The sequence below is a fragment of the Canis aureus genome, chromosome 33, assembly GCF_053574225.1.
Source record: "Canis aureus isolate CA01 chromosome 33, VMU_Caureus_v.1.0, whole genome shotgun sequence".
Lineage (NCBI taxonomy): Eukaryota > Metazoa > Chordata > Mammalia > Carnivora > Canidae > Canis > Canis aureus.
The window spans coordinates 789317-814074 of record NC_135643.1 but is presented as its reverse complement, the minus strand read 5'-3'; the positions used below and the strand labels follow the sequence as shown (position 1 = coordinate 814074).

Genomic DNA, 24758 nt, shown 5'->3' with positions numbered 1-24758 from the left:
CAAAGAATATTTGTGCATTAATAATCTAAAAACTCCATCCAAAACTGTACACCATGTTACAGAAAGTGGTAATATCTGTTCCCTGTTCCCCATTATCCTACAACATGCATTCTCAAAGGGGTGAGGAAAGAGATTGCCCACAAGGGGCCAAATTTCGTCCTTGGGCAGACTTAAAAGATCTTAGATAATACACTGAGTAGTAGCCCACTAAAGTTTAATCCTACCCAACAAAGTCTTATTTATTAATTATTTATTTATATAAAGTGATGGATGGATTTTTTTAATGAGGTATATGTATACTATGGAATGCTATTTGGCCATAAAAAAGAATGAAATCTTGCCATTTGCAACAACATGGATGGAACTAGAGAATATTATGCTATGCAGAATAGGTCAGAGAAAGATAAATCCTATATTATTTCACTCATAAACGGAATTTAAACAATAAAACAAATGAGCAAAGGGAGAAAAAAGAGAGGCAAACCGAGAAACAGACTCGACTATAGAGAACAAACTGTTACCAGAAGGAAGGTGGGTGAGGAATGGATTGAATAGGTGATAGGGATTAAGGAGTGCACTCATGTTGAGCACCAGGTGATGTATGGAATTATTGAATCACTATACTATATACTTAAAATTAATATCACACTGTATGCTAACTGGAATTTAAATTACAACTTTAAAAAAATGTTGTTTTGCAGTAATGGAACCTCCTAATTTTAGTGGATCAAACAGAATAAACATCACATTTCCTAATTTCCTATGCAGCTAGTGTGGCCATACTCATAAATTCTGGTCCATGGGAAGTGATGAGAGCAACTTCCAGGATAGGTCTAAAACTAAGGAACATTTTAAGACCTTTTTCTGCCTTCCCACCATCCTGTCCTTGGAAAGTGGGCATGGTGGCAAGCCCGTTTGAGCCATGTGCATGGAGACACCAACCTCGCAGTGGCAATAGAGCAGATGATAGAAGGAGCCTGGGAGAGTACAATGAAGGAGAACCACCGTATAAACCCTAGTTTCAGGGCAGCCTGGGTGGCTCAGCGGTTTAGCACCTGCCTTCAGCCCAGGGCATGATCCTGGAAACTGGGATTGAGTCCCACATCAGGTTCTGCATAGAGCCTGCTTCTCCCTCTCTCTCTCTCTCTCTCTCTCTCTCTCTGTCTGTCTCATGAATAAATAAATAAAATCTTTAGGAAAAAAAAAAAAAAAACCCTAGATTCACCTGCCTCTGTCAGGGAGAAATACACTTCTGGGGATCCCTGGGTGGCGCAGCAGTTTAGCGCCTGCCTTTGGCCCAGGGCGCGATCCTGGAGCCCCGGAATCGAGTCCCACGTCGGGCTCCCGGTGCATGGAGCCTGCTTCTCCCTCTGCCTATGTCTCTGCCTCTCTCTCCCTCTCTCTGTGACTATCATTAATTAATTAATTAGTTAATTAATTAATTAAAAAAATACACTTCTGTTTTAGTTATTTTTTAATTTGGGTCCACATTGCATGTAACAGGTCCTTTACGCCTTTTTTATTTTATTATTGTGGTTAAAATAAAACACTTATGGATGCCTGGGTGGCTCAGCGGTTCTGCGCCTGCTTTGACCCAGGGTGTGATCCTGGAATTTCGGGATCGAGTCCCACTTTGGGCCCCTTGCTTGTATGGAGCCTGCTTCTCCCTCTGCCTGTCTCTCTGCCTCTCTCTCTCTCTCTGTGTCTCACACACAAAGAATAATCTCACAGTGAATAAATAAATAAAATCTTTAAAAATAAATAAATAAAACACTTAACATCAAATTTATCTTAACCATTTTAAAGTGTACTGTTCAGTACTGTTTAGTATACTCAGTTATACAACAGATCTCTAGAACTTTTTGATCTTGTGACACCGAAACTCTACACCCAGTAAGGATTAATTTCACCTCACCCTTTCCCCCAGCCCTTTGCAAACACCTTCCCAATTTCAGTTTCTAAGATTTGACTTTAGATTTTTCATATGAGTATTTGTCCTTTTGTGACTGGCTTATTTCACTTAGCATAATATCCTCAAGCTTCATCCATTTTGTAGCATTTGACAAGATTTCCTTTTTTAAGAGAACATAATCTACTGCATGTAGATACTACATTTTCTTTATCCATTCAAATGTCTGAACATTTGGGTTGCTGTGCCTCTTAACTATTCTGAATAATGCTGATATGAACATGCATGTGCAAATATCTCTTCAAGATCCTGCTCCATATTCCTTTGTACATATTCCCAGAAGTGGGATTGCTAGATCAAATGGTAATTCAATTTTTAATTTTTTAAGAAAACTCCATATTGTTTTCCATAATGGCTGCACACTCCTTTCCATCCAACACTTGTGATTTTTTGGGTTTTTGATAGTGGCATCCTGATGGGTATGAGATGATATCTGCTGTGGTTTTCATTTGCTTTTCTCTAATGATTAGTCATGTTGAGCATCTTTTCATGTGTTTATGGGCCATTTGTATATTTTCTTTAGAGCAATGTCTATTCAAGTCTTTGCCCACTTTTTAATCCAGTTGTGTGGGGGGTTTTTGTTGTTGTGTACAGAAGTTCCTTGGATATTAACTCCTTATCAGATAGGTGATTTGAAATTATTTTCTCCCATTCCATAAGTTCTGTTTTTACTCTTATCATTTTCTTTGATGTATAAAAATTTCTAAGTTTGTTGTGGTCTCATTTGTCTTTTTTTCCACTACTTTCTATACTAACTAGTTTAGCCATTTAAAAAATAATAAACTGCAGCAGCAGTGATAGAAAAAAACAAAATGAGGGGCACCTGGGTGGCTCAATTGGTTGAACATCTGCCTTCGGCTCAGGTCATGATCCCAGGGTCCTTGGATCAAGCCCCATATCTGCTTCCCTGCTCAGCAAGGAGTCTGCTTCTCACTCTCCCTCTGCCCCTGCCCCTGCTCATGCTCTCTGCCTGCCCCCCAAATAAATAAACAAAATATTTTTTTAAAAATGAGCTTACATAGAAAATGACTTGGTCCCTGGGGAAATTAAGATGCTGATTGTTTAAGATTGATAGAGAAAAAAATAAATGTAGCTATTTATTATACAGAAGGATATTGTGTAAATATTAAAAGTATTGGGAAAATATATTATTTATCTGGACTTTAGTATTTTCCATTCGGAAACAATACTCCAACCCTTGTTGTATAATATTATATTTATTATGTAACCTATTCTTCACCCAGGTGAGCAGCTACAAGTGGGCTAAAGGCTGCCAATGATGCTCATTTCATATCCTTACTATAAACTACCCATTTATGTGAAATGGAAATAAAACATGCAGAAATTCCCTTGGATCTGAGAGTTGGGTTTCCCCCAACACAGTTAAGTTTGTGGTCAGTTTAGCTAAGTCAGCCAAGAACACCAGCCAGAGTTTAGGAGGGAAGTGGACTTCCCAAATAAATGATTCCAAGAGCATGTTCTCTAAAGAAATTCTCAGGTTTGAAATACAATACAGGAGTGAATCAGTAGAACTCCATTCTACTGATATGAAGAAAGGTGGTGTTCCTCTTTTGTTGAGTATCATCTTCCTGACTCTGATTGGAGGTCAAGGTAAGAGGTTTTGAGTTACATTAGGATAGGAAAGTCAGAGATGCAAATTGCTATAAAAGTCTCTTGATTTGCCCAATAAAGTTGACTGCATACATCAGAAAGTGATATGAGTAATTCATTAAAGCTTCTCAGTGATGTAATTCATTATCCAAAGTTCATATCTGAGGCCTGCTAAGCCAAACATAAATCTTCTCAGACCAGGTATGTGAATTCCTAGTATGTAGTAAGTGTTCAGTGAATATTGAACTGGATGGTAATGAGATCAAAGAGTTTGTCTCTTAAATTATTTTTGTAACCCTGATATTGTTTCTTGGTAAGTATATCTGTAATTAACCAATTAAGGGTCCAATAATCAGAGAGGTCTGTTTACTACCTTTGGGCAAATTACTGAACTTTTCTAGAAGTGTTTCCTCAGCTGTGAAATGTAGATTTTATTTTATTTTTTTAATAAAAGATTTTATTTATTCATGAGAGAGACACACACACACACACAGAGAGAGAGAGAGAGAGAGGCAGAGACACAGGCAGAGGGAGAAGCAGGCTCCATGCAGGGAGCCCGACATGGGACTTGATCCCAGGTCTCCAGGATCACACCCTGAGCCAAAGGCAGGCGCTAAACCACTGAGCCACTCAGGGATCCCCCAAATGTAGATTTTATAATTAGGCTTTTTCTACCTACCACACAACACATAGTGTATAAGCACTGAGTAAATGTATGTCGAACAAATTAAAGAATTAAGGAATGAAGATAGTATATTTCAAAAAGTTTTTAAGAGTTTAAAGTACTATTGAAAAGCAAGGCAGTAGGGAGGATGAGGTTGGTGGTTATAATTGGTTATTCTGAGTAGAGCTTTCTGTCCAAACCAACACCAACTCCATTCTACTAAGGTCAGACAATAAATGGCTTTGGGAGTTGCTTAAGAAATTGTGGCCCACATAGCACACAGAAATCAGGTATTTGTGTGTGTGACCTGGTATTTATTAAATATCGTGTAAATCTCCTTTCCTACAGTGATAAGATATGGTAGTTAAGAGCAACGCAATACATTTGGACTCAAAAAAACCTGAGCTGAAACCCTGCACCTGCCCTCTAAATGCTGAATGACTTTGTTCTTTACATAACTTCTTTGAATCTTTGCTTCTTTATCTATAAAATGGAGATAATACCTCTTTCAAAAGTCTGTGATAATGATTAACAGCGTAGGTTCATTCTCTCAGGAGCTTTTTTAGTATAATCTAAAACTGGCCCCCTTACTCAGAGATCAGGGAGAGACCAAAAAAAGAGACAGACCACTCCAGGTTGGTAGGTGGCAGTTTTACTAATAGCAAAGGGAACTTACATATGAGACTTGTCTTGTGCAGCAACAAAACGAATGGATCCCTGCACCCGCCCACCAAATCTTAAAAACTTTTAAAGAGGCCCTAATTGGGCTTAGTCATGTATACAGTGCAGGTTATTTTCAACATCATGTCACCATCTCAAAGCTAAGGCCTTGGAGCAGGCTCTGGGAGCCAGGAAGGCAAGTGGAACCCACATTCTAAGGACAGGGGAGAGGAAGAGGTGTCTCCCAAGTGCCAAGGTCCAGCTCACAGGTCAATTGGTGGTAACTTGGTTTTTTTAAATCACATTCCCCAACAAACATACTCAAAAAAGGACAGTAATGATCATGACTAAATCAAATGTATCATTTTGATGGATCACCTAAATTGAGACATTGCCTTAAATCAATGTGTTCTACCTTTTTTTCTTTTAGGAACCCCAATAATGAGGAATAGACGCTGTTCCTGCATCACCACCAGCCAAGGAACAATCCAGTCAAAATTCCTAAAGGACATTAAACAATTTGCCCCAAGCTCTTCTTGTGAAAAAACTGAAATCATGTAAGTAAAAACTCATCCAACATATATGCACCATGTTGGCAGAACATCAAATTTAGTGTGAATATCACCCTTAGAACACTTGGCTATATAGACACTTAAAATTCAGATAGTTGTCCCTCCATAAGTGTGGTCTACTTCTTTTCTTCTAAACAAGGAATATCTAGTAAACATTAAAACTAAGGATACTATATCACCAAGCATGTAGAAAATATTTAATGCAGTTAAAAGAAGAAAACACAAATCCTTTATATTTCTACCACCAGTGACAGATACTGGTCACCCCTTGGCCTATAGTCTTCCAAATCTCCCTCATTTGCATCTGTGTATATATACAGACACAGCATATATATGCATACATAATATATATATATAAACATAAAAATAAAATTATAGGCTACATACTCTTTTCTAGCCTGCTTTTTCATTAACACTATATTATGAACATTTTCTCATGTCAGTAAATCTTCTGTAATACCATTTTTTCTAATAATGTCATTCCTGATGGCCAAATTATATTCCATCATATGAATGTACCATAATCTATATGAGCAATGCCTAAATGTAAATTATTGCCAAGTTTTTGCTATTGAAATCAAACTGCTACTGTGGCCATATTATGTCTTTAGTTTTTTCCTATTAGTAATAAACTTTCACAGGGTGTTGTGTGGAAGTGTTGAATCACTACATTGTACACCCCAAACTAATATTATGCTATATGTTAATTAGAATTTAAATAAAACCTTAAAAGTACTTTTCGAAGGGCAGCCCTGGTGGTGCAGCGGTTTGGTGCCGCCTGCAGCCCGGGTTGTGATTCTGGAGACCTGGGATCGAGTCCCACGTCCGGCTCCCTGCGTGGAGCCTGCTTCTCCCTCTGCCTGTGTCTCTGCCTCTCTCTCTCTCTCTCTGTGTCTCCCATGAATAAATAAATAAATAATCTTTTTTAAAAAAAACACAATAAATAAAATAAAATAAAATTAGAGTTGTATACTATCCTAGAAATTTACCTAAGTCTCATCATTCACTAAAAAACACCAAAAAAACAGGAAGGAAGACTGGAAGTCTCAGACGCTTATTTGGATGACACAAATACATTCTAATTAGGGGATTGAATTCTGGGGTTAAGGTGAGACATTTAAATTATTGAAAGTTAAAAAAATCTGTTGCTATTTCCTTGGCAGTGCGACTATGAATAATGGGCATCAAACATGTCTAAACCAGATTCAGCAGATGTGAAAGAATTAATTAAAGAGTGGGAAAAACAGGTCAGTGACCAGGAAGAACAAAATTTTCTTTCATTTATAAGTTAACTTTAGAAGACAAGAAATCCATGTAGTTCCTTTAAGGATACATTTTTTAAAAATATTATTGTGCTCCTACTTTTTACTAGAATAATGTCATCACTGTGAAGTATAATTATATTCCTGTGTATAGTATCACTTATCTATGTCCTGCACTAGAAGCGTGTTCCATGAGGAGAGGGAGCTAGTCTTTCTTATTCAGTACAATATATATGTATTGAATTAAAAAGTAGACACTGAAGATGGAAAGGTAATAAGCTATAGTCCCTGCTGTAGCAGATGTGCTAACAATTAATTATAATACAATGTGAGGAATATAAAATAAAGATATGTATCAGGATCTTGAAGATTGTAGAAAAAGGAGTAATCTTTCCACTTGCCAGGAAGGGCAGGGAGAAAAGTGTTAGGCAAAATTTTTCATATGATTAGAGTCTTGAAGGTTAAGTATTTCACCAAGAGAGTAAGGACAGTATAAAAAAGACTCATGACTTATGAGAGAGCTTTCTGTGTTCAGGGAGCCTCAAGAATTGTGGCTGGAGTTTGTGTGAAGGGAGTGAAGAGATTGAGGTAGAAAAGTAGAACAAAGCCAGGAGCTTGCTTGGCTTCTGGAGTCTGATGGTCTAGTGGTTCTGCCACATACCTCCTGTGCAACTTTGGGTAAGCCACCTTTTCCAAGCCTTAGTCTCCTCCTCTGTAAAAAGTGGATGATAATAATACCAGCCTCAAAAAGTTGTAGTTTAGACAAGCAGAGTTGGAGTAAGGGCAGTAATAAGCCAGGAAAATAGACAAAAGAAGACTAGTTAGAAAGCTATGGCCTCCTCTTCAAGGTCAGTGAAGTAGAGAGAATCAAAAGGAGCCCCTTTGAGAGTGAAGATTTAAAAAAAAAAAAAACCAAAAAACCACAGTCTGAAGAGTTCAAATACAATATAAGGAAGGAAAAACGGTAAGATAAAGAAACACTACTCTTGTTTTCCTTCTCCTCATAAGTCAGCCAAAAGAAAAAGCAAAAGAAAGGGGAAAAATATCAAAAAAAGCAAGCAAGTTTTAAAACTTAAAAAATCTCAACGTCCTCATCAAAAGAAGATGACATAAGTAACTACTTTACCAAGTGCTTTGTGTTAAAAAGGTTCTTTTTAATTATTCTAAAATTATTCCAAAAGGGGATGGCATCTTAATATATAAGCTTTTTATTTGACTAGAAAATTTTGAGCATTATTGTGAAATTGTAATTAAAGTTAGAAAGTTGCTTTCAAAATCCAAATGTTAAGAATTGTTAAAGGCTATAGTTTGATTTTGTTCTTCCACTGCCAACTAACTGAATTTCATCATGCTTAAAATCACAATCTTAACACCCAAATCTGGACAAATGTGCACAGAACACATCCTATACACAGTCACATCCCCACACATAACAGCTGCCTAGAAGAGCAGCCCTGCACTTCCCAGGCCACAAATTCCAGCTTCCAGAGAATATTCTGAGGCACGTGTCAGCAAGCCCCAGCCTGTCCACCTGCTAGTATGCCAAGCAGTTTGGAATTGAAGTGGATCTCACCAAGTTGCTGTGGCCATCAGCATCTGTATTTGAATCTGCCTACAGGCCTCAAAGTGTATCTGAGAGACTCATGCTGGATGTTTCTGGGGACCACCACTGAAAAACACTTGCACCTGGCTTTCAGAACCTAATATCCAGCTCTTGAGGACATGGTACTCCATCTTGCCTGTCCAGGCTTACCATTTTATTTTTTATTGTTCACCTTTGCTTCTGTCGAGCCTGTTCCTCACTGTCCTACCACAATTCATTGTCTGTCTCTGCTACACAGGTCATGCTCTCATTCTACTCCTGAGTCTACTCTTTTTCACTCTTTACCCAGTACTCCACAGGCATGCCTCTTCTCCCCACTCATCCTCGTTTGACCCAGTCTTTGGCTCAGTTTAATCCTGCCTCTTAAATAAAACCTTCTGGACACCTGAATTATCTTAAAACTCCAATTTTGCTTGTTTGTGTTCAGTGCCACACAGGTGAACATATAACTCTTTTCTAATTATTTTTTTGTATGTTTTTTTTCTATTTCTCTAACCAGATTGTCAGCTCCTTGAGGGCAGGGGGGCCACAGTTTATTTCCTTGAATCTATCACCATGCCTAGTAGACCATAAACTAGGTTTTGAATAATTTCTCTGTTGCAGTTTTTACAGGTAGGGCAACTAGACCATCTCCTGAGAGAAGGATCTGGCTACATTGGCTAGCCCATATTGTCTAACCCCTGGTAACCTCTTTTATTTATTATCTTCAGGCCATTGTCACTACAGGAATAGGGGGTGATGCAGCATTCTTGCCTTATGACAGGATGTTAACTTGATCTCTCCAACAAATAGGAAGAAAATGTTTAAAACACTGGATATTCTAAACTATTTTCATAAAATAATACAGGATACCTAGAATCATAGAATCTTACAGTAGGAAGGGGCTTTGGTGTCCAACCTTTCCCCACCTAGTACAAAAATTCCTTCAGTACTCTTTCTGACAAGCCTCAGTTTTCTATGTCTGACAAGAAAACCAAGTACCTTTTGAAAACTCATTTTAGATAAAAATAAATTTCATTGTCCTTTTAACCTGTTTCAGAATTTGTAAAGTATTGTGACTATCAATTACCACACCAGCTCTCATGAAGAAAGGTGGGTTTTAAAATACCAAAAACTAGAGGGAGCAGCAAATCCTGTTAGTGGAGGTATTGCTGGTGCCCAATGAACTTCAACAGGGCTTGGAAACCCTCTTGGAGAGGAGGTTTAGTGAATTGTATAGGAGAGGACATCTTTAGCCAGAATTTAAACTCACACCTACTTTGCCAGATTTTGTCACTTCTTACACTGCATGTGATTTTTAATGCTGACCAGAGGTGATCCCATCCAAACAGCATTGTATCCAATTGTGAAACCCTCTAGCTCCTTCGGTATAACCCCTGAAAACTAAACATTCTGTAATTTGAATTTGTGACCCAGTTACCATGTGTCTCACAGTAAAGTGGATAGTGTATAACAAATAGCCAGAGACCACTTTGACTAAGTACCTATAACACATATGGCATGATAATCATTAATCATTTATATATATATATATGTATACTCTAAGCAATAATTATTAAGTGCAAAGCAGTAGCAGCATATATAACTTGTACTTTCAAATATTTTCTTTGTTAAAAGACAGTGGTATCAATAAACAGACCATTGATCAGAAAACAAATATTGATTTTTTAAATGTCTTGAACATGTACTCAACTATTAATGTTTAACAGTAATTCTTACATGTCCTTATTCATTTTCTTCTATGTCAGATAGGCTATACTTGATATAAAGACATAGAAGTCCTTTAAAGAGCTCTTTGGGGAAGAAGAAAAACTTCAATGGAAAATATGACAATTACATTATAGGAACATTGACTTTGAAGAATTATGTAGAATGCAATTTATTTCCTAATTCTGAACAATAATGCTATTCCAATGAGATATACACCCAGGAAACAAAAGATGCCCTCTTTTCCATATCCTGAAAGTATATCTATTTAAATATTAAAAAGTCTCAAGTAGTTACAGTGGAGATCTAAACATAGGATAAGTTCTTTAAGAGTCCAGGAAACTTAGGTTGGAAATATTATGCAGTGTGGACTAAGAAGATTAAGAATACACAAAGAGGGATCCCTGGTGGCGCAGCGGTTTGGCGCCTGCCTTTGGCCCAGGGCGTGATCCTGGAGACCCGGGATCGAATCCCACATCGGGCTCCCGGTGCATGGAGCCTGCTTCTCCCTCTGCCTGTGTCTCTGCCTCTCTCTCTCTCTCTCTGTAACTATCATAAATAAATAAAAATTTAAAAAAAAAAAAAAAGAATACACAAAGAATGTAGAAAGACCATTTGAAGTACACTTGAGAGTTGGCCAGAAAGGTGTGACATTTAGGCAGGTAGCAGTGGACATGACTACTTACAAGGGCCTTAACCTGAGAGAATACAGAATGCTGCGGCAAGAGCTAAGATTCTGGATTCAGAGACACCTGGGTTAAGATCAGAAGCCCACCATTTATTATCTATATGACTTTGGTTCAGGTACACTATTTAATTTCCCTGTGTATCAGTTTCCTCATTCAGGATTGTTGTGAGGAACAGACCCAGCATACATCTGATGCATAGAAAGTACTCAGTGTCAGTCCCAACCTTCCCTGACCACTTAGCCTCTGTGGTACCTTCCTTGCAACAGAGGGTTCCACATCTCATACACAAGACGGACCCTCCAAGGACTGAAAAAAATGTTGGAAAAATGAGACAAGGATGCCTGGATGGCTCAGTGGTTGAGCATCCGCCTTCGGCCCAGGGCGTGATCCTGGGGTCCTGGGATCGAGTCCTAAATTGGGCTCCCTGCAGGGAGCCTGCTTCTCCCTCTGCCTGTGTCTCTGCCCCTCTCTCTGTGTCTCTCATGAATAAATAAATAAAATCTTAAAAAGAAAAAAAGAAAAACGAGACAAAAAGCCCATCTGACAAGTTCTCTGTATCTACATTTTTATATTACTAGTCCAGACCATTATTGTCCCATTTCTAGACTATAATAGCCTATTTTTCTTCCTGTGACTTTTAATCAATTTTTATCTTGCTTCCTTACTATTCAAAGCACAACTCATAGAATACCATTTTTGCTTAAAATGGTGTAACTTCTGTTTAAATCAAACACACCAGGGCCTATAAAGCCCTATGTGAGTTTACGCTCTGCTTGCTTTTCTGACTACGCTCCCTTCATCCTCCCCTTCATTTGTGAGCCTCAGCCTTACCTTTCTCTCCCAAGCATACTGAATTCATTTCCTTCTCAGGCCTTTGCATATGGTGTTCCCTCTTGTGCTGGATTATGCTATATCAGCTTGGTTAACCTGGGAACTCTCTTTCCCAGAATCTTCTTCTGTGTGTGGTTCTAGGTCAGAATTAACCTAAGAGGCACTTATGTGAGATTTGGAAGGTGGAAGTGAGGAAATGGCCATTACTCTTGATTAGGTATAAGACAGACACAGTGTTATCCCAAGGATTCCAGCTTGCCCTTGTTCTCCTCCATGGTCAGTTCATCTTCATGACTGCTGGCCTTGTGACTATGATCCCAAACCCCCCACCAAATACTTGAAGTTCACCCACAGAGGCAGTAGTTACACAGAAGCAACAGCTTCCTGTAGGCCCCTAGCAGTCCCAGCGTGGAAGCTGAACAGATTTGGCTTTTTGGATTTTCTTAAAAGCTCTGACTTGTTCAGCTGTACCAGTGCTTCTGAAGGATTGATCAGTGAATCTTTCTCCAATTCCCTGAATACTCTCCCTGGCTTTTATACCCAAAGATCCTTCCTCATCTGTCAAAAGTCTGATTCCTATAGTAAACCTTTTATTCCCATAGTACTCAGATTGCCTCTGCTTCCCTGATACACCCGTGCCACTTTTTTTGCATGGCTGTTCCTACCTCATCATTTGAGTTTCAGCTTAAATGTCAGTCACTTCACAGAGTCTCCGTCCCTTCTCAACCTTAATGAAATAGCCATCTTGTCCCCAGACCCTCTCTATTGTAGTGCTTTCCAAAGTTGATGTGTGCACCCTCTGGGGTGGATTAAACAAGAATATTCATAACATTTTTTTTGTAAAAAAAATTAAAATAAAGAGAGGTGCCTGGGTGACTCAGTGGCTGAGCATCTGCCTTTGGCTCAGGTAGTGTTCCTGGAGTCCTGGGATGGAGTCCCACATCAGGGAGCCTGCTTTGCTCCCTGCCTCTGCTTCTGTGTCTTTCAGGAATAAATGAAATCTTTTTTAAAAATTTAAATAATAAGAAAGCTGAAGAGTTTTTATAAATCTGTGAACTCAGCTGTTGATACTGGCAGCTTCACTGGATGCATTTGTCAGGTGGTCATGTGTTACATGGAGATTTCCTGCAGAAAAAATGAGACATCCACAACTGGAAGGCATTGACATATGTCATTCAGTCACTTCCAGTGCGTTGAAATGATGGATTGCCACTTATGTGGGCACAATCTTCTCTGGCTAACTCTAAACTACAACCGGGATTATGAGGATTATAAAATAGAGTGCTAACTGAGGCAACCTTCACAAAATGGGCAAGTGGCTTCAAAAGATTCCTACTAAGAAATTCATATGGAAGATAACACTAAGAATGCAAATATAAACTAACAAAAGAAGGACGCCTGGGCGGCTCAGTGGTTGAGTGTTTGCCTTTGGCTCAGGTCATGATCCCGGGATCCTAGGGGGAGCCTGCTTCTCCTCTGCCTATGTCTCTGCCTCTCTCTGTGTCTCTTATGAATAAATAAATAAAATCTTTAAAAAAATAAACTAACAAAAATAAAACACACATGCAAAGGATGCCTGTTATAATTTTATCTAGAGGGACACACAATTTTAAAGATCTGATAACTATTGTCTGTTTCATTCTCTTTTATCACAATCTGATAAATCAAACCTCATCACAATCTGAGATTATCTTTTAAAAATATTTATGTAGTTATTGCCTATCCCCCAACCCCACCACAAACACTAATTTGAGTTTCTTGACTACAGAAAATTTCCTCTTCACCACTGTATCCACAGTGCCTAGAGCAGTGCCTGACACCTAGGAAGTACTTAATATGTATTGTTTTTTGTTTTTTGTTTTTTGTTTTTTTTTTTTTTTTACTTAAATGACATGTTTCACCCTACATTTTCTTCCAGGCCTTTCCCAAATTAATCTCAACTACTCTTACCACTATTGTTTAAACTTACCATGCTTACTTCTATCTTCAGCTTTGTTGATGCTCTTTTATTCAGCTGCTCCCCTCACTCTTCATCCCCATCTGACTCCCACCCAATTCATGATGCAAATCTTGCTTTCCCATCCCACTCAGTACTCCATCCCAGAATGCTCCTAGACTACTGTGACTACCCTGTCATAAATTTTAACAATAAGAACTGTTCCCTGAACTCAGGACAGAGCTGCCAGGCAGGAGTGCTCACTTTGGACTGTGAAGTGAGAAAGATAAACAGTTCTTTCTTTAAGTAGGGAATCCATATAATTTATCATCCAAACTGAGACACCTGTGAAAATAATCACATGGCACACTTGTGTAAACAGATCAGTTGCTTCACTGAGACACCTGCACCCCAATGTTTATAGCAGCAATGTCCACAATAGCCAAACTATGGAAGGAGTCTCGGTGTCCTTCGACAGATGAATGGATAAAGATGTGGTCTATATATACAATGGAATATTACTCAGCCATCAGAAAGGACCAATACCCACCATTTGCTTCGACTTGGATGGAACTGGAGGGTATTATGCGGAGTGAAGTAAGTCAGTCGGAGAAGGACAAACATATGCTTTCACTCATACAGGGAATATAAAAAATAGTGAAAGGGATTATACGGAAAAGGAAGGGAACTGAGTGGGAAAAATTAGGGAGATAAACCATGAGAGACTCCTAACTCTGGGAAATGAACAAGGGGTAGTGGAATGGGAGGCAGGCAGTGGAATGGGAGGCAGGCAGGGGAATGGAGTGACTGGGTGACGGGCACTGAGGGGGGCACTTGATGGGATGAGCACTGGGTGTTATACTATATGTTGGCAAATTGCACTTCAATAAAAAATATACATATAAAAAAAAGAACTGTTCCCTGATTTAAAATTTAAATTATTTTGCTATACCAGAAAGCAGTTTGTATCTGAACAAAGTTTTTATATTAGAGAAAGTGGTAAATAAATCAGTAAAATATTTAGTCTGTAAACTTTACTTTTGAATTTAAATGCCAGTGATCTCTAGGTCAGTTCATTGAAAAAGCTATCTGAGATTTCTTTATCTTTCCTGGGAAAACAGAAAGCTGCTTTCTTCATAGAAAGGAAGATACAGGGAGAGACTGCAATTACAGATACTTAAAAAAAAATTTTTTTTGGCCTGTATAGAGAGAAGATGAAATTAAGTGATAGGGAAGAAAAGCAACCTTCCTTGCTGATAGAGTTAGTTACCTTGTTGGTAGTCACTGGGCGAAGAAATCATTTGAAGCATTTTGATGCCAAGTTATTTTACAGTTCCCACAAGGATTTTTGAGTCAACATTTTAAGGAAGTAAGTAAATCACAAAGAAGCCATCAAATCTAAGTTTGTGAATAACATTATGAACTGGACCAAACTGATAAAAGATTAGAGGAAAGATGTCAAATCATCATAACTATTTGCTTTCTTTAAAAGCTTGCTTTATGATTGAAGAAATTTCATACTTTAAATATACTATTTTATTATACTGTTTCAAGTTGACTGTTTTCATAGAGAATTTGTTTCACTTTTAAAAAAAAGGAGGGGAGAGTTGCTGGTGCCCCCATCTGGAGGGAACGAGGCCGTGGCCTCTACCTTCTGTGTGGAGCACAGAACCGATTAGGCCCAGCCACCTACCACAGCCTTTCTTAACCACCAGACAACTGAACTTCCTCCAGAAGGAGGAACTGAACACCAAAATCTGTAATTATGAGAGGAGAAATGTCAAAATAAACCATATAACAGGAAAAAGAAGTTTTGTTACTTAAAAGTGTGATCAAATCACTTCTATAACATTATCAACAGCAGAATTTACCTCAGGGCAGACAGAGGCCTCTAGTTTGGAGCCTTTGATTAGGGCCTGATTGGCATAGGAGTTTTTATCGAATGGAAACTAAAGCAAAAGTGAGCTAAATTTATCTGAATGATAAGGAAACAGGAATTATCTCTGGCAGTTAGGAAGGCTGTTGGGGATCCTGGAACAGCAAAAAGAGAGGCAGTAGAGGGAGATGGGAAGGGGACAGAAGGCTGGAGTAAAAGGTAAAGAAGAACAGTGGGAAGTTTTCTGTGGTGGGATGACCAGCTTTAAAACACTGCTGTGTGGGGCATCTGGGTGACTCAATGGTTGAGCATCTGCCTTCGGCTCAGGTTGTGATCCCAAGAATCCCGGGATCGAGTACCACATCAGGCTCCCTGCAGGAAGCCTGCCTCTTCCTCTGCCTGTGTCTCTGCCTCTGTGTGTCTCTCATGAATGGATGAATAAAATCTAAAAAAAAAAAAAAAAAGAAGAAGAAGAAAAAATTTGCTGTGTAACATTTGGTTTTAAATGTGAGGCTTCCTAGGACTCTGGAAATATTGGGAAACAATGAAAATATTGGATTTCTCATTGGTGGAATAGAGGCTTACATCACCCTACTTGGATACTGAAGGTAAATACAGAAGGCTAGAGCACTTTGGGGCCACTTGGGTTATATGGCAGCCACGGAAGTGTGCTGCGCAGATCACCATGCAACAAAGTTCACTGTTCAGCTACAAAGAAGGCAGTTAGCTGCAGAGCCTCTAGCTGTCACAGCTTGGCTCACACCAGATTTCAGGCCATGGTCTTACATGGTCTTCCAGCCAATCAGAGTATGAAAAGAATACTAGGGCCTGGCCATGTCATGTCTGCCAAGTGCAGGACTCACCTTCTGGGTGGTTTTTAATCAGAGCTCCCCACTAGGTTGACTAAGACTTAGTCAGATCTGCATCACAGTCTGAGGCAGTGTCTGCCCCAATTCTGCTGCTGCTCTTTTATTTTTGTAAGGGTTACCTTCTATAAAACTCTGGCACATCCAATTCTGTCTCAGTGCCTGCTTCCCAGAGAACCCAAATGACACAGGTTACATATACTGTTTATTTTGATCACTAAATGTTAGCTGCTATTACCTTATTATTCCCTCCTACAACCCCAAACACAGACTTTTAACACTGGGAGAAACCTTACAGATGGAACTACAACCAAGATTCTGGAAATGAAGATATTACTGGTCTGCCACACATTGGCCAAGTACTTTCGACAAGTCCCATGGCCTCTCTGAGTAGAAGACTACTTCTCTGGTCTTAGGTTATTTTGATAGCTAATTTTCTACTGAGGTAGAAATTAGAAGCTGCCAAAACAGTTTCATTATTTCTCCATTTCCTATCACATGAATTGCTAAGTAATATCCAGGTAGTTCCTACATTGCTCCATTCCTCTGCCTGAAGGTAAGAGTCTCCAATTGTCCAGTTACCCTATGTGGGTCTCTCAGGTTCAGGGCAGACAATAGAAGGGATGCTATTCCTTTTATAACTGAGAAGAACATTCACAATTCTTCCTGCAGCATCCTTGGTGTCATCTGAAACCTGCATCCTTTACCCAGAGATCAGGGTAAAGAGAGAGACCCAAGAAAGAGGTAGGTTACACCAGGTTGGTAGGTAGCAGTTTTTGTTTGTTTGTTTGTTTGTTTTAAAGATTTTATTTATTGGAGAGAGAGAGAAAGCAGAGCGAGAGAGTGAGCCCTGGGTGGGGGGAGTGGCAGAGGAAGAAGCAGACTTCCCACTGAGCAGAGAGCCAGACTCCGGACTCTATTCCAGGACCCTGGGATCACAACCTGAGCCAAAGGCAGATGTGCAACCAGCTGAGCCACCCAGGCGCCCAGTAGGTGGCAGTTTTAATAAGCAAAGGGAACTTAGACACTAGGCTTGTCTTGGGTGGCAACAAGATGAATGGATCTCACACCTGCCCACCAAACCAAAATTGAGTTCAGTCACATATACTGTGCAGGTGTTCTCAACATCACACCATTATCTCAAGCCTATGTCCTTAGAGCAGCCTCTGGGAGTTGGAAAGACAAGTGGAACCCATATTTCTGGCAGGAAAGGAAGCAAGGAACCTCCTATCTCCCAGCTCCAGCTCACAGGTCCAATGGAAGGTTCATCTTTCAGTGGCCTTCCTAAATAGGAAAGGAGAAGTGTTCTCATCCTTCTTATTAGTTCCTGAAATATGTAAGATCCTTGAGGTTGTGGATCCTTGAGGATATCTCAACACAACCTTCATATTATTTGGGCTAGAGAGAGATTTGTTTTTTCCGAATTTTTATAGAAAGAAAAAAAAAGCAAGGATAATTTATCAGCAAAGAAATAGAGAATTTACACATACTACATGTTTTCTCCCCTGTTAACACTAGTCTTTTTTTCCCCAGAGAGGAGAAATAGACATCCTAAAGACACCGATTCTCTTCATAATGATCTTTTTTGAATTTATTTAAATTTAATTTGTAACCTGTCTTCTAAAAGGGACCCCAAAATCTTTTTATACCTTCCTAAAACAAATCCAAAAAACTAGCCACAGCCTATTATATTTCTCATGTGATGGAAAATTATGTATAATGGTATCAGAACACCTTGGGCCCAAGATGGGCATTTTCCTAATGGGTTCCTATGACAATGAAAATCAGGAACATTAATAGTCTTTACATTGTCTAAATTAACCCAGCAGTAACAGCAGATCTTACAGATTAAGGCAATGAACTGCGTTGGTTTCATCTGGCACACCCAAGAAATCTGGCAAAAGAATAAGAACCAGTCTCTGTTTCTTTATCCTTTTATGAGATTAAATATTGATAATGTGCAGTGATTTATCTTCAAAGGAGCTATTTCCCCACTATCACAAAATCACCAATATCTTTCAAAACCAACTAAAATGTTATCACCCTTTGAAGTTTTAAGTATAAACACATAAAAAGTAAAAAACCATCAGATGGTTCTTGAGGAAGATTTTGACATAAGAACTTGGCTGTTGTTATTTCAAAGAAAAAAGCAGAAAGATAGAGGAACTAGTCCCTGCGGGACCTGGGGTTGATATCTTTGTCCAGGGGCAAACCCAACAGTTCTCACCGTCCATTGAAGGAGGGGTGGTGGTAGAAATAAGGAACAATGAAAACTTATATTAACCTTGAAAAGAACTTTGCTGTTGAGTTTGTTTGTGGTCATTTTATCAAATGATAGAATTTTCTTGCTTTAAAAAAAAAGCATGAGCTCCCTCCAGTGGCTAATCCAATAGTTTCTAAAATCAAGATATTTTAATTAGAAAAGGATTCACACACACTTGGCTTTTCTGAACATGATTGATATTATTGGCTTCTAACAAGAGAGAAAATAATTAGAACTCACATGTTAGTCAGTTACTGATCTTGAAGTAAATTTTGCTGGTGGATGTATATTTTAAGTTTTTACTTTAATAAATCAAATCACACAACTGAAGAGGTAGAAGGCACTACAGATTGTGTATCTGTTCATCCAACAAATATTAACCGATTACCTACTATGTGTCATACATTGGTCTAATTGTGGAGGATTGAGCAGTAAACAAAATAAAGTCCTCATTAAATTCATCCTCTAGTGGCAGAGAGACAGACAACAAAAAATTAAGCTAGTAAATACATACTAGGCCAGAGCCTTATAAGAGCTATGGAGAAAAATAGAGCAGAAGGGGGTAAGCAGTGGGAGGCAGGATAGGAAGTCAGGGAAGTCATCTTGTCACCTTGATAACAAGATGTCTCTTGAGTGGAGACCTAAGGCAAGTGAGGGAGCAAGACTTGTGGTTCTTATGTCAGAGTAGGCACCTGTTGTGATGAACACTGGGTGTTACATGTGATGAATCACTAAATTCTATATCTGCAACCAAGATTATACAACATGTTACCTAACTAGAATTTAAATAGAAACTTGAAATCAGGGATGCCTGGGTGGCTCAGTGGTTGAGCATCTCTTTTAGTTCAGGGTGCGATCCCCGGGATTGAGTCCCACATCAGGCTCCCCACAGAGAGCCTGCTTTTCCCTCTGCCTGTGTCTCTGCCTTTCTCTCTCTGTCTCTCATGAATAAATAAATAAAATCTTAAAAAAAATAAATAATTTCAGAAAGTCTTTTAAAAACTTGAAATCATAAATGAATTAATTAATGCAAATGTATTTCTGTGAGAATTTTAAAAAGAAAACAACTCTAAAAATAAATAAATAAATCTTAAAAAAAGGGGGGGGGCACCTGGGTAGTTCAGTCAGTTGAGCATCTGACTCTTCATTTCTTGATTTTGGCTCAGGTTATGATCTCAGGGTCCTCAAGCTCTGTGTTGGGCTCCATATTCAATAGTGAATCTGCTTGAGATTCTCTCTCCCTGGCCCTCTGCTCCTCCCCACCACATTCGCACTCCTGTACAGGCTTGCTCTCTCTCTCTCAAAATAAATACATTTTTTAAAAAAAAGGAAACAGCAAGTGTGAAGGACTTGAGGGGTGATACATTGAAGGTAGGAGGCTATTTTGCCTGGGGCTGAGTGGACAAAGGGGAGTGTGATGGGAGAGGAGAAAGAAGCTTGGGATCAGATTATGTATGGCCTCCTCTGCCACTGGAGGACATTAGCTTTAAAGCTGAGGGCGTGATCCTAGAGTCCCGGGATCAAGTCCCACGTTGGGCTTCCTGCATGGAGCCTGCTTCTCCCTCTGCCTGTGTCTCTGCCTCTCTCTCTCTGTGTCTCTCATGAAATCAATCAATCTATCTATCTATCTATCTATCTATCTATCTATCTATCTGAGTGAGGAGAGAAGTTGGAGGAGCAACCAGATCAATTTAAGGGTCCCTCTAACCACCACTATAAGAACATACATAATGAGGGGCTAGGGAAGAAGCAGAGTCAAAGCTGTCAAAGGCCAGTTACCAAACTTGTTTCCAGAAGGAGTGAGAGACCAACTGTATCCAATACTGCACCTAAGATAAAGATTGAAACTGACCATTGAACTTAGCAACAACAAGGTGATTGGTGATCTTGATAAAAAGTTTTAGTGGAATGGTGGAAGAAAAGGATGGTTGGCAGTTTCTTAAAAAGTTAAATAAAACCTATCATATCATCCAGCCATCCACTCCTAGGCACTTATCAAGAGAAATGAAAATGTATGTCCACATAAAGACTTGAACAGAAATATTGATAGCCAAAACCTGAGAACAATTCAAATAGTCAATAGGTAAGTGGACAAATAAATTGCATTATAGTCATATGATTAAATGTTACTCAAGAATAAAAGGAATGAATTATTGATATACATACACAACATGGATGCATTTCAAAATTATTATGCTAAATGAAAGAAGTCTGACACAAAAGAATAATGGGTGGCTCAGTTAGTTAAGCGTCTGCCTTTGACTCAGGTCATGATCCCAAAGTCCTGTGATTGAGCCCCCATCGGGTTCCTTGCTCAGTAGGGAGTCTGCTTCTCCCTCTGCCCCTCTCCCGCTTCTGCTCTTTTGCTCAAATAAATAAATAAAATCTTAAAAAAGAAGAAGAATGTAGGATTCTATTTGTATAAAATTTCTGCAAATGCAACCTTATCTACAGTGACAGTAAGCAACAGCGTGTTTGTCTGGGGATGGTGGAGGCCAAGGAAACTTGGGGATATCTTCATTATCTTGATGGTAATAATGGTTTTGTGCATGCATACACACACATCAAAACTGATGAAATTGTACACTTTATGGCCAATTTCTCATACACTAATTACATCACATCTTAATAAATCTGGAAAATAAATACATGATCACAAAAAAATAAAGGATGGGATCTCCTGTGGAAGCAGAGGTATTGACCTTAGATGGGCTCAAAGAAATATCACCACCACATGAAACCCATCATCCCCAGATATTATTGTTTTGTATCAGTGAATAGAGTATATTTAGCATCAATTCAATGGAAAATTTCAATTGATCATCATATAGATCATACCTCCATATGACAATGTAACAGTCATGAGGTTGGAATGAGAATGGCTTTGTTCAATACTCTCATTTTACAAGGATATATTCCCTAAGGAATTCCACAAATCTCTTATGGAAGTTACTACCTGTCTCAATTTGAGTTAGTTTCTTTGTTCTCTATGTATCATCCCTCCAGCATATCAAAACTTTATACAGCTTTCAAGACCTATCTCAAGTACACCCATCTTCATGAAACTTTTCCTTACTTCTCAAAACAACCATAATCTCTCCTTCCTTTATCTCCTTCCTTTAATATCTCCTTCCTAATCTCTCAAAGCTTCATTGTACCCAGCCAAAACACTCCTTGGTAGGACTACCCATCTCACTAAGTTCTGACCAAGAAGATAAATGTATTACATTGTTTGGAACTTCTATAAAGCTAATTCAGCTGGGAGGTGAACCCATTTGCGCTTCCACACCCTCTTTCCTCCTACTGTTTGTAGTAGAGATTTAATGGCTCAAGATGTGTTCAAACTGCTGTCTGGAATATCATAACCCACCCCACCCAAAAGGCGCCCCAAATAAAAATATAAGAAGAGTGTGCTTCTAATGCAATCAAAACTTAAACCAGCCCCCAGTCTTGGTGCCTTTAATAAAGAGATATTTATTCCATTTGAATCCAGATGATTTGATCCATTTTATAATTACTATAGGGTCTCTTCTGCAAAGGTATTAAGGAGATTTTCTTTCCTAGAATAATTCATTTCAAGTTAAAAGTTATTTGGGATCAGAAAAAGATGGAAAGTTCCTTTGCCAATTCAAGACTAAATATAGAAATGAATATGGAGTTTTCTTTTTTTTTTAAATATTATTTATTTATTTATTCATGAGAGAGACACAGAGAGAGGGAGAGACACAGGCAAAGGGAGAAGCAGGCTCCACACAGGGAGCCCAATGTGGGACTCCATCCCAGGACCCTGGGATCACAACCTGAGCCAAAGGCAGACGCTCAACCACTGAGCCAACCAGGCGTTCCTAGAGTTTTCTTGATGTTAATCTGGCTCATATACATTAAACATATGCAGATTATGTTACATACAATATAGCCATTGTTTAATATTTTAAAAATACATATTCAGTTAGTCATTCTCAGCCTTAGTTTTCTCATGAACAAACTTATATGCCCTCCTTAGATGAGCACAGAAAGCTTTTCATCATTAGGATATCATAACCTCAGCTGACTCACTTTTCTCATCTCCTTCCCTGCTGTATTACTCTCCTCCTAACATTTAATCACACCAAACTTCTAGCTATCCCTTAAATCCACCAGATTTTTTTCTTTCTTTCTTTCTTTTTTTAATGTAGAAAGCCTTTCTTTCCTTCCTCCAGAAAAACTCTTCATCTTTCAGGATTTCAATCAACTAGTACCATAACTATGAAACATTCTGGTTCCTCTAGACTGGGTTGTCCTTTCCATGGCTTCCACTGCTCTACTGTAAGAACATTTTTATTCATTTTAAAAGTGCTTGTCTATTTGTCTCCCTTTTCAGTCTATGACTACCCTGAGGACAAATGCCCATGCTTCATTTATTTTTGTATTCCTTGTACCTACCCTACTGCCTGACATATAGATGGCAAACAAAAGTTTGTGACATGACCTCAGTGTTCTATTCTTGTCATATTTTTGTGATTAAAGAGTCATAGTACATAAGTTTATGACTTTGATAGGAATTCTATTAAATAATTACAAATTTTTTTCAATATATTTCATTTTTAGGATACTTTTCCTAATACAACCTAATCAAAAACGTTTTTTTAATCTAAATCTATGAATGGGCTTTTTAAAAAAACTTATTTACTCATTTAAGCCATCTCTACACCCAAGGTGGGCCTTGAACTCATGACCCTGAGATCAAGAATCCCCAGCTCTACAGACTTAGCCAGCCAGATGGCCCTCCGAATATGCTTTAAAAAGAGAAAAAAATATTGTTTACATTTACCCCTTAATAACTTAACAAGTATGTGACTCAATGATTAATAAAGAGAATAATCATTTTCCAAACATAGCTGAAAAATAATGGTGGTTTGCACAACATTCTTGATTCTGTTTGTGCTCAGGTGATTATAGAGTTCTCATTCTATTCAGTTCTTTTTTTTTTTTTTTTTTTTTTTTACTTTATTCAGTTCTGTGATGACCTGGACAGAAATGAAGTTGGTGTTTTGTAAATTTTTTTGAAATTTATTTAATAATCTCTACACCAATGTAGGACTTAAACTCACAACCCTCAGATCCAGAGTAGCAGGTGCACCTAAAATTGTTTACCTTAAGCAGAAGAATACCACTGCCCCTCTATTAATGCCAGACCAGTTACCAGATGATAGATAGCTATGAGGTTTTTTTGTTTTTTTGTTTTTTTGTTTTTTTGTTTTTTTGTTTTTCCATCTGGTTACAATCAAAACTGCCTGGGCTGAAATCCCAGCTCCCACACCAGCTATGAATTTGGGCAATCCATTTGTCTGAGCCTATCTCCTCCTCTGTAAAGTGCAGATAATTATAGTACCTAATTTAGAGCGCTTTTCTGAGAAATAAGCTGATACAAATGAAGTGCTTGCAACAGTGCCTGGCAGAGTGAGTGATGGGGCATATTTTTGTATCAACACCTTAACTCAATCATTCATTCATTCATCACACTTGCTTTTGCACACCATGAAATTGTAGAAATGTGTTCTCTTCGAATAACCCGCATCTGATTATAAAACTCTGGCTGAAGAATACTTATAGGATCATAACAACATCCTTTAAAAGATTTTAACGGGTTGTCCTTTAAATACAAATTAATTTGCATTTTAAGTCAATCAGCATGGTTGTATTTTATCCGGGCCACACCCTTTTCCCTAGTATGGGTCACGGTGGGTTGAAGCAACCAAAACAAATGGCATTTGGAGTCGTAGCAAGGGACGCCTGGGTGGCTCAGCGTGACCCGGGGTCCTGGGATCGAGTCCTGTGCGGGGCTCCCTGCGTGGACCCTGCTCCTCCCTCTGCCTGTGTCTCTGCCTCTCTCTCTCTGTGTGTCTCTCATGAATATAAATAAATAAAATCTTAAAAAAAAAATAAAGCCATAGTAAAAGAGTGACTTACGCACCTCATCGCTCTTGCCCCCGCCCCCACTCTGAAATAGCATGATGCTGTCTATCCACTCCCAAAGGAAAAAGTTTCTGCTCTCAGGCTGTGGGATTTAAAAAATACAATGATCCTTATCTGTTTCATAGGAGTGTCAGAATAATGAGATAACTGATACGTGTGGGGAAAAAAAAATTGCATTTCAGGTTTCAGAAACGCTACGTAGAGCAACGATTGCCAGAGAGGGGGAAACAGAACAAACCTCGTGTAAACCGCTGTTGAACATTCCGGCAGTGGCAGAAGTTTGACACTCTCAGG

The 24758-nt window shown here is 38.7% G+C and overlaps 2 protein-coding genes across 2 annotated transcripts in view; one reads left to right on the top strand and one right to left on the bottom strand.

Moving 5' to 3' along the window:
• Nucleotides 1–24726, bottom strand: part of ART3 (ADP-ribosyltransferase 3 (inactive)) — a 207122-nt gene extending 182396 nt beyond the window's left edge. Inside the window, exon 1 of the mRNA XM_077882539.1 lies at nucleotides 24703–24726. Coding sequence (XP_077738665.1) covers nucleotides 24703–24726 — 24 coding nt within the window. The remainder of the gene's footprint in view (nucleotides 1–24702) is intronic.
• Nucleotides 3517–8412, top strand: CXCL9 (C-X-C motif chemokine ligand 9). The gene is given in 5 exon segments (XM_077882516.1): nucleotides 3517–3580; nucleotides 5335–5461; nucleotides 6640–6671; nucleotides 6674–6727; nucleotides 7751–8412. Coding segments are annotated over 5 exon segments (378 nt in total). The 3' UTR covers nucleotides 7852–8412.
• Nucleotides 24727–24758: the final 32 nt, after the last annotated feature.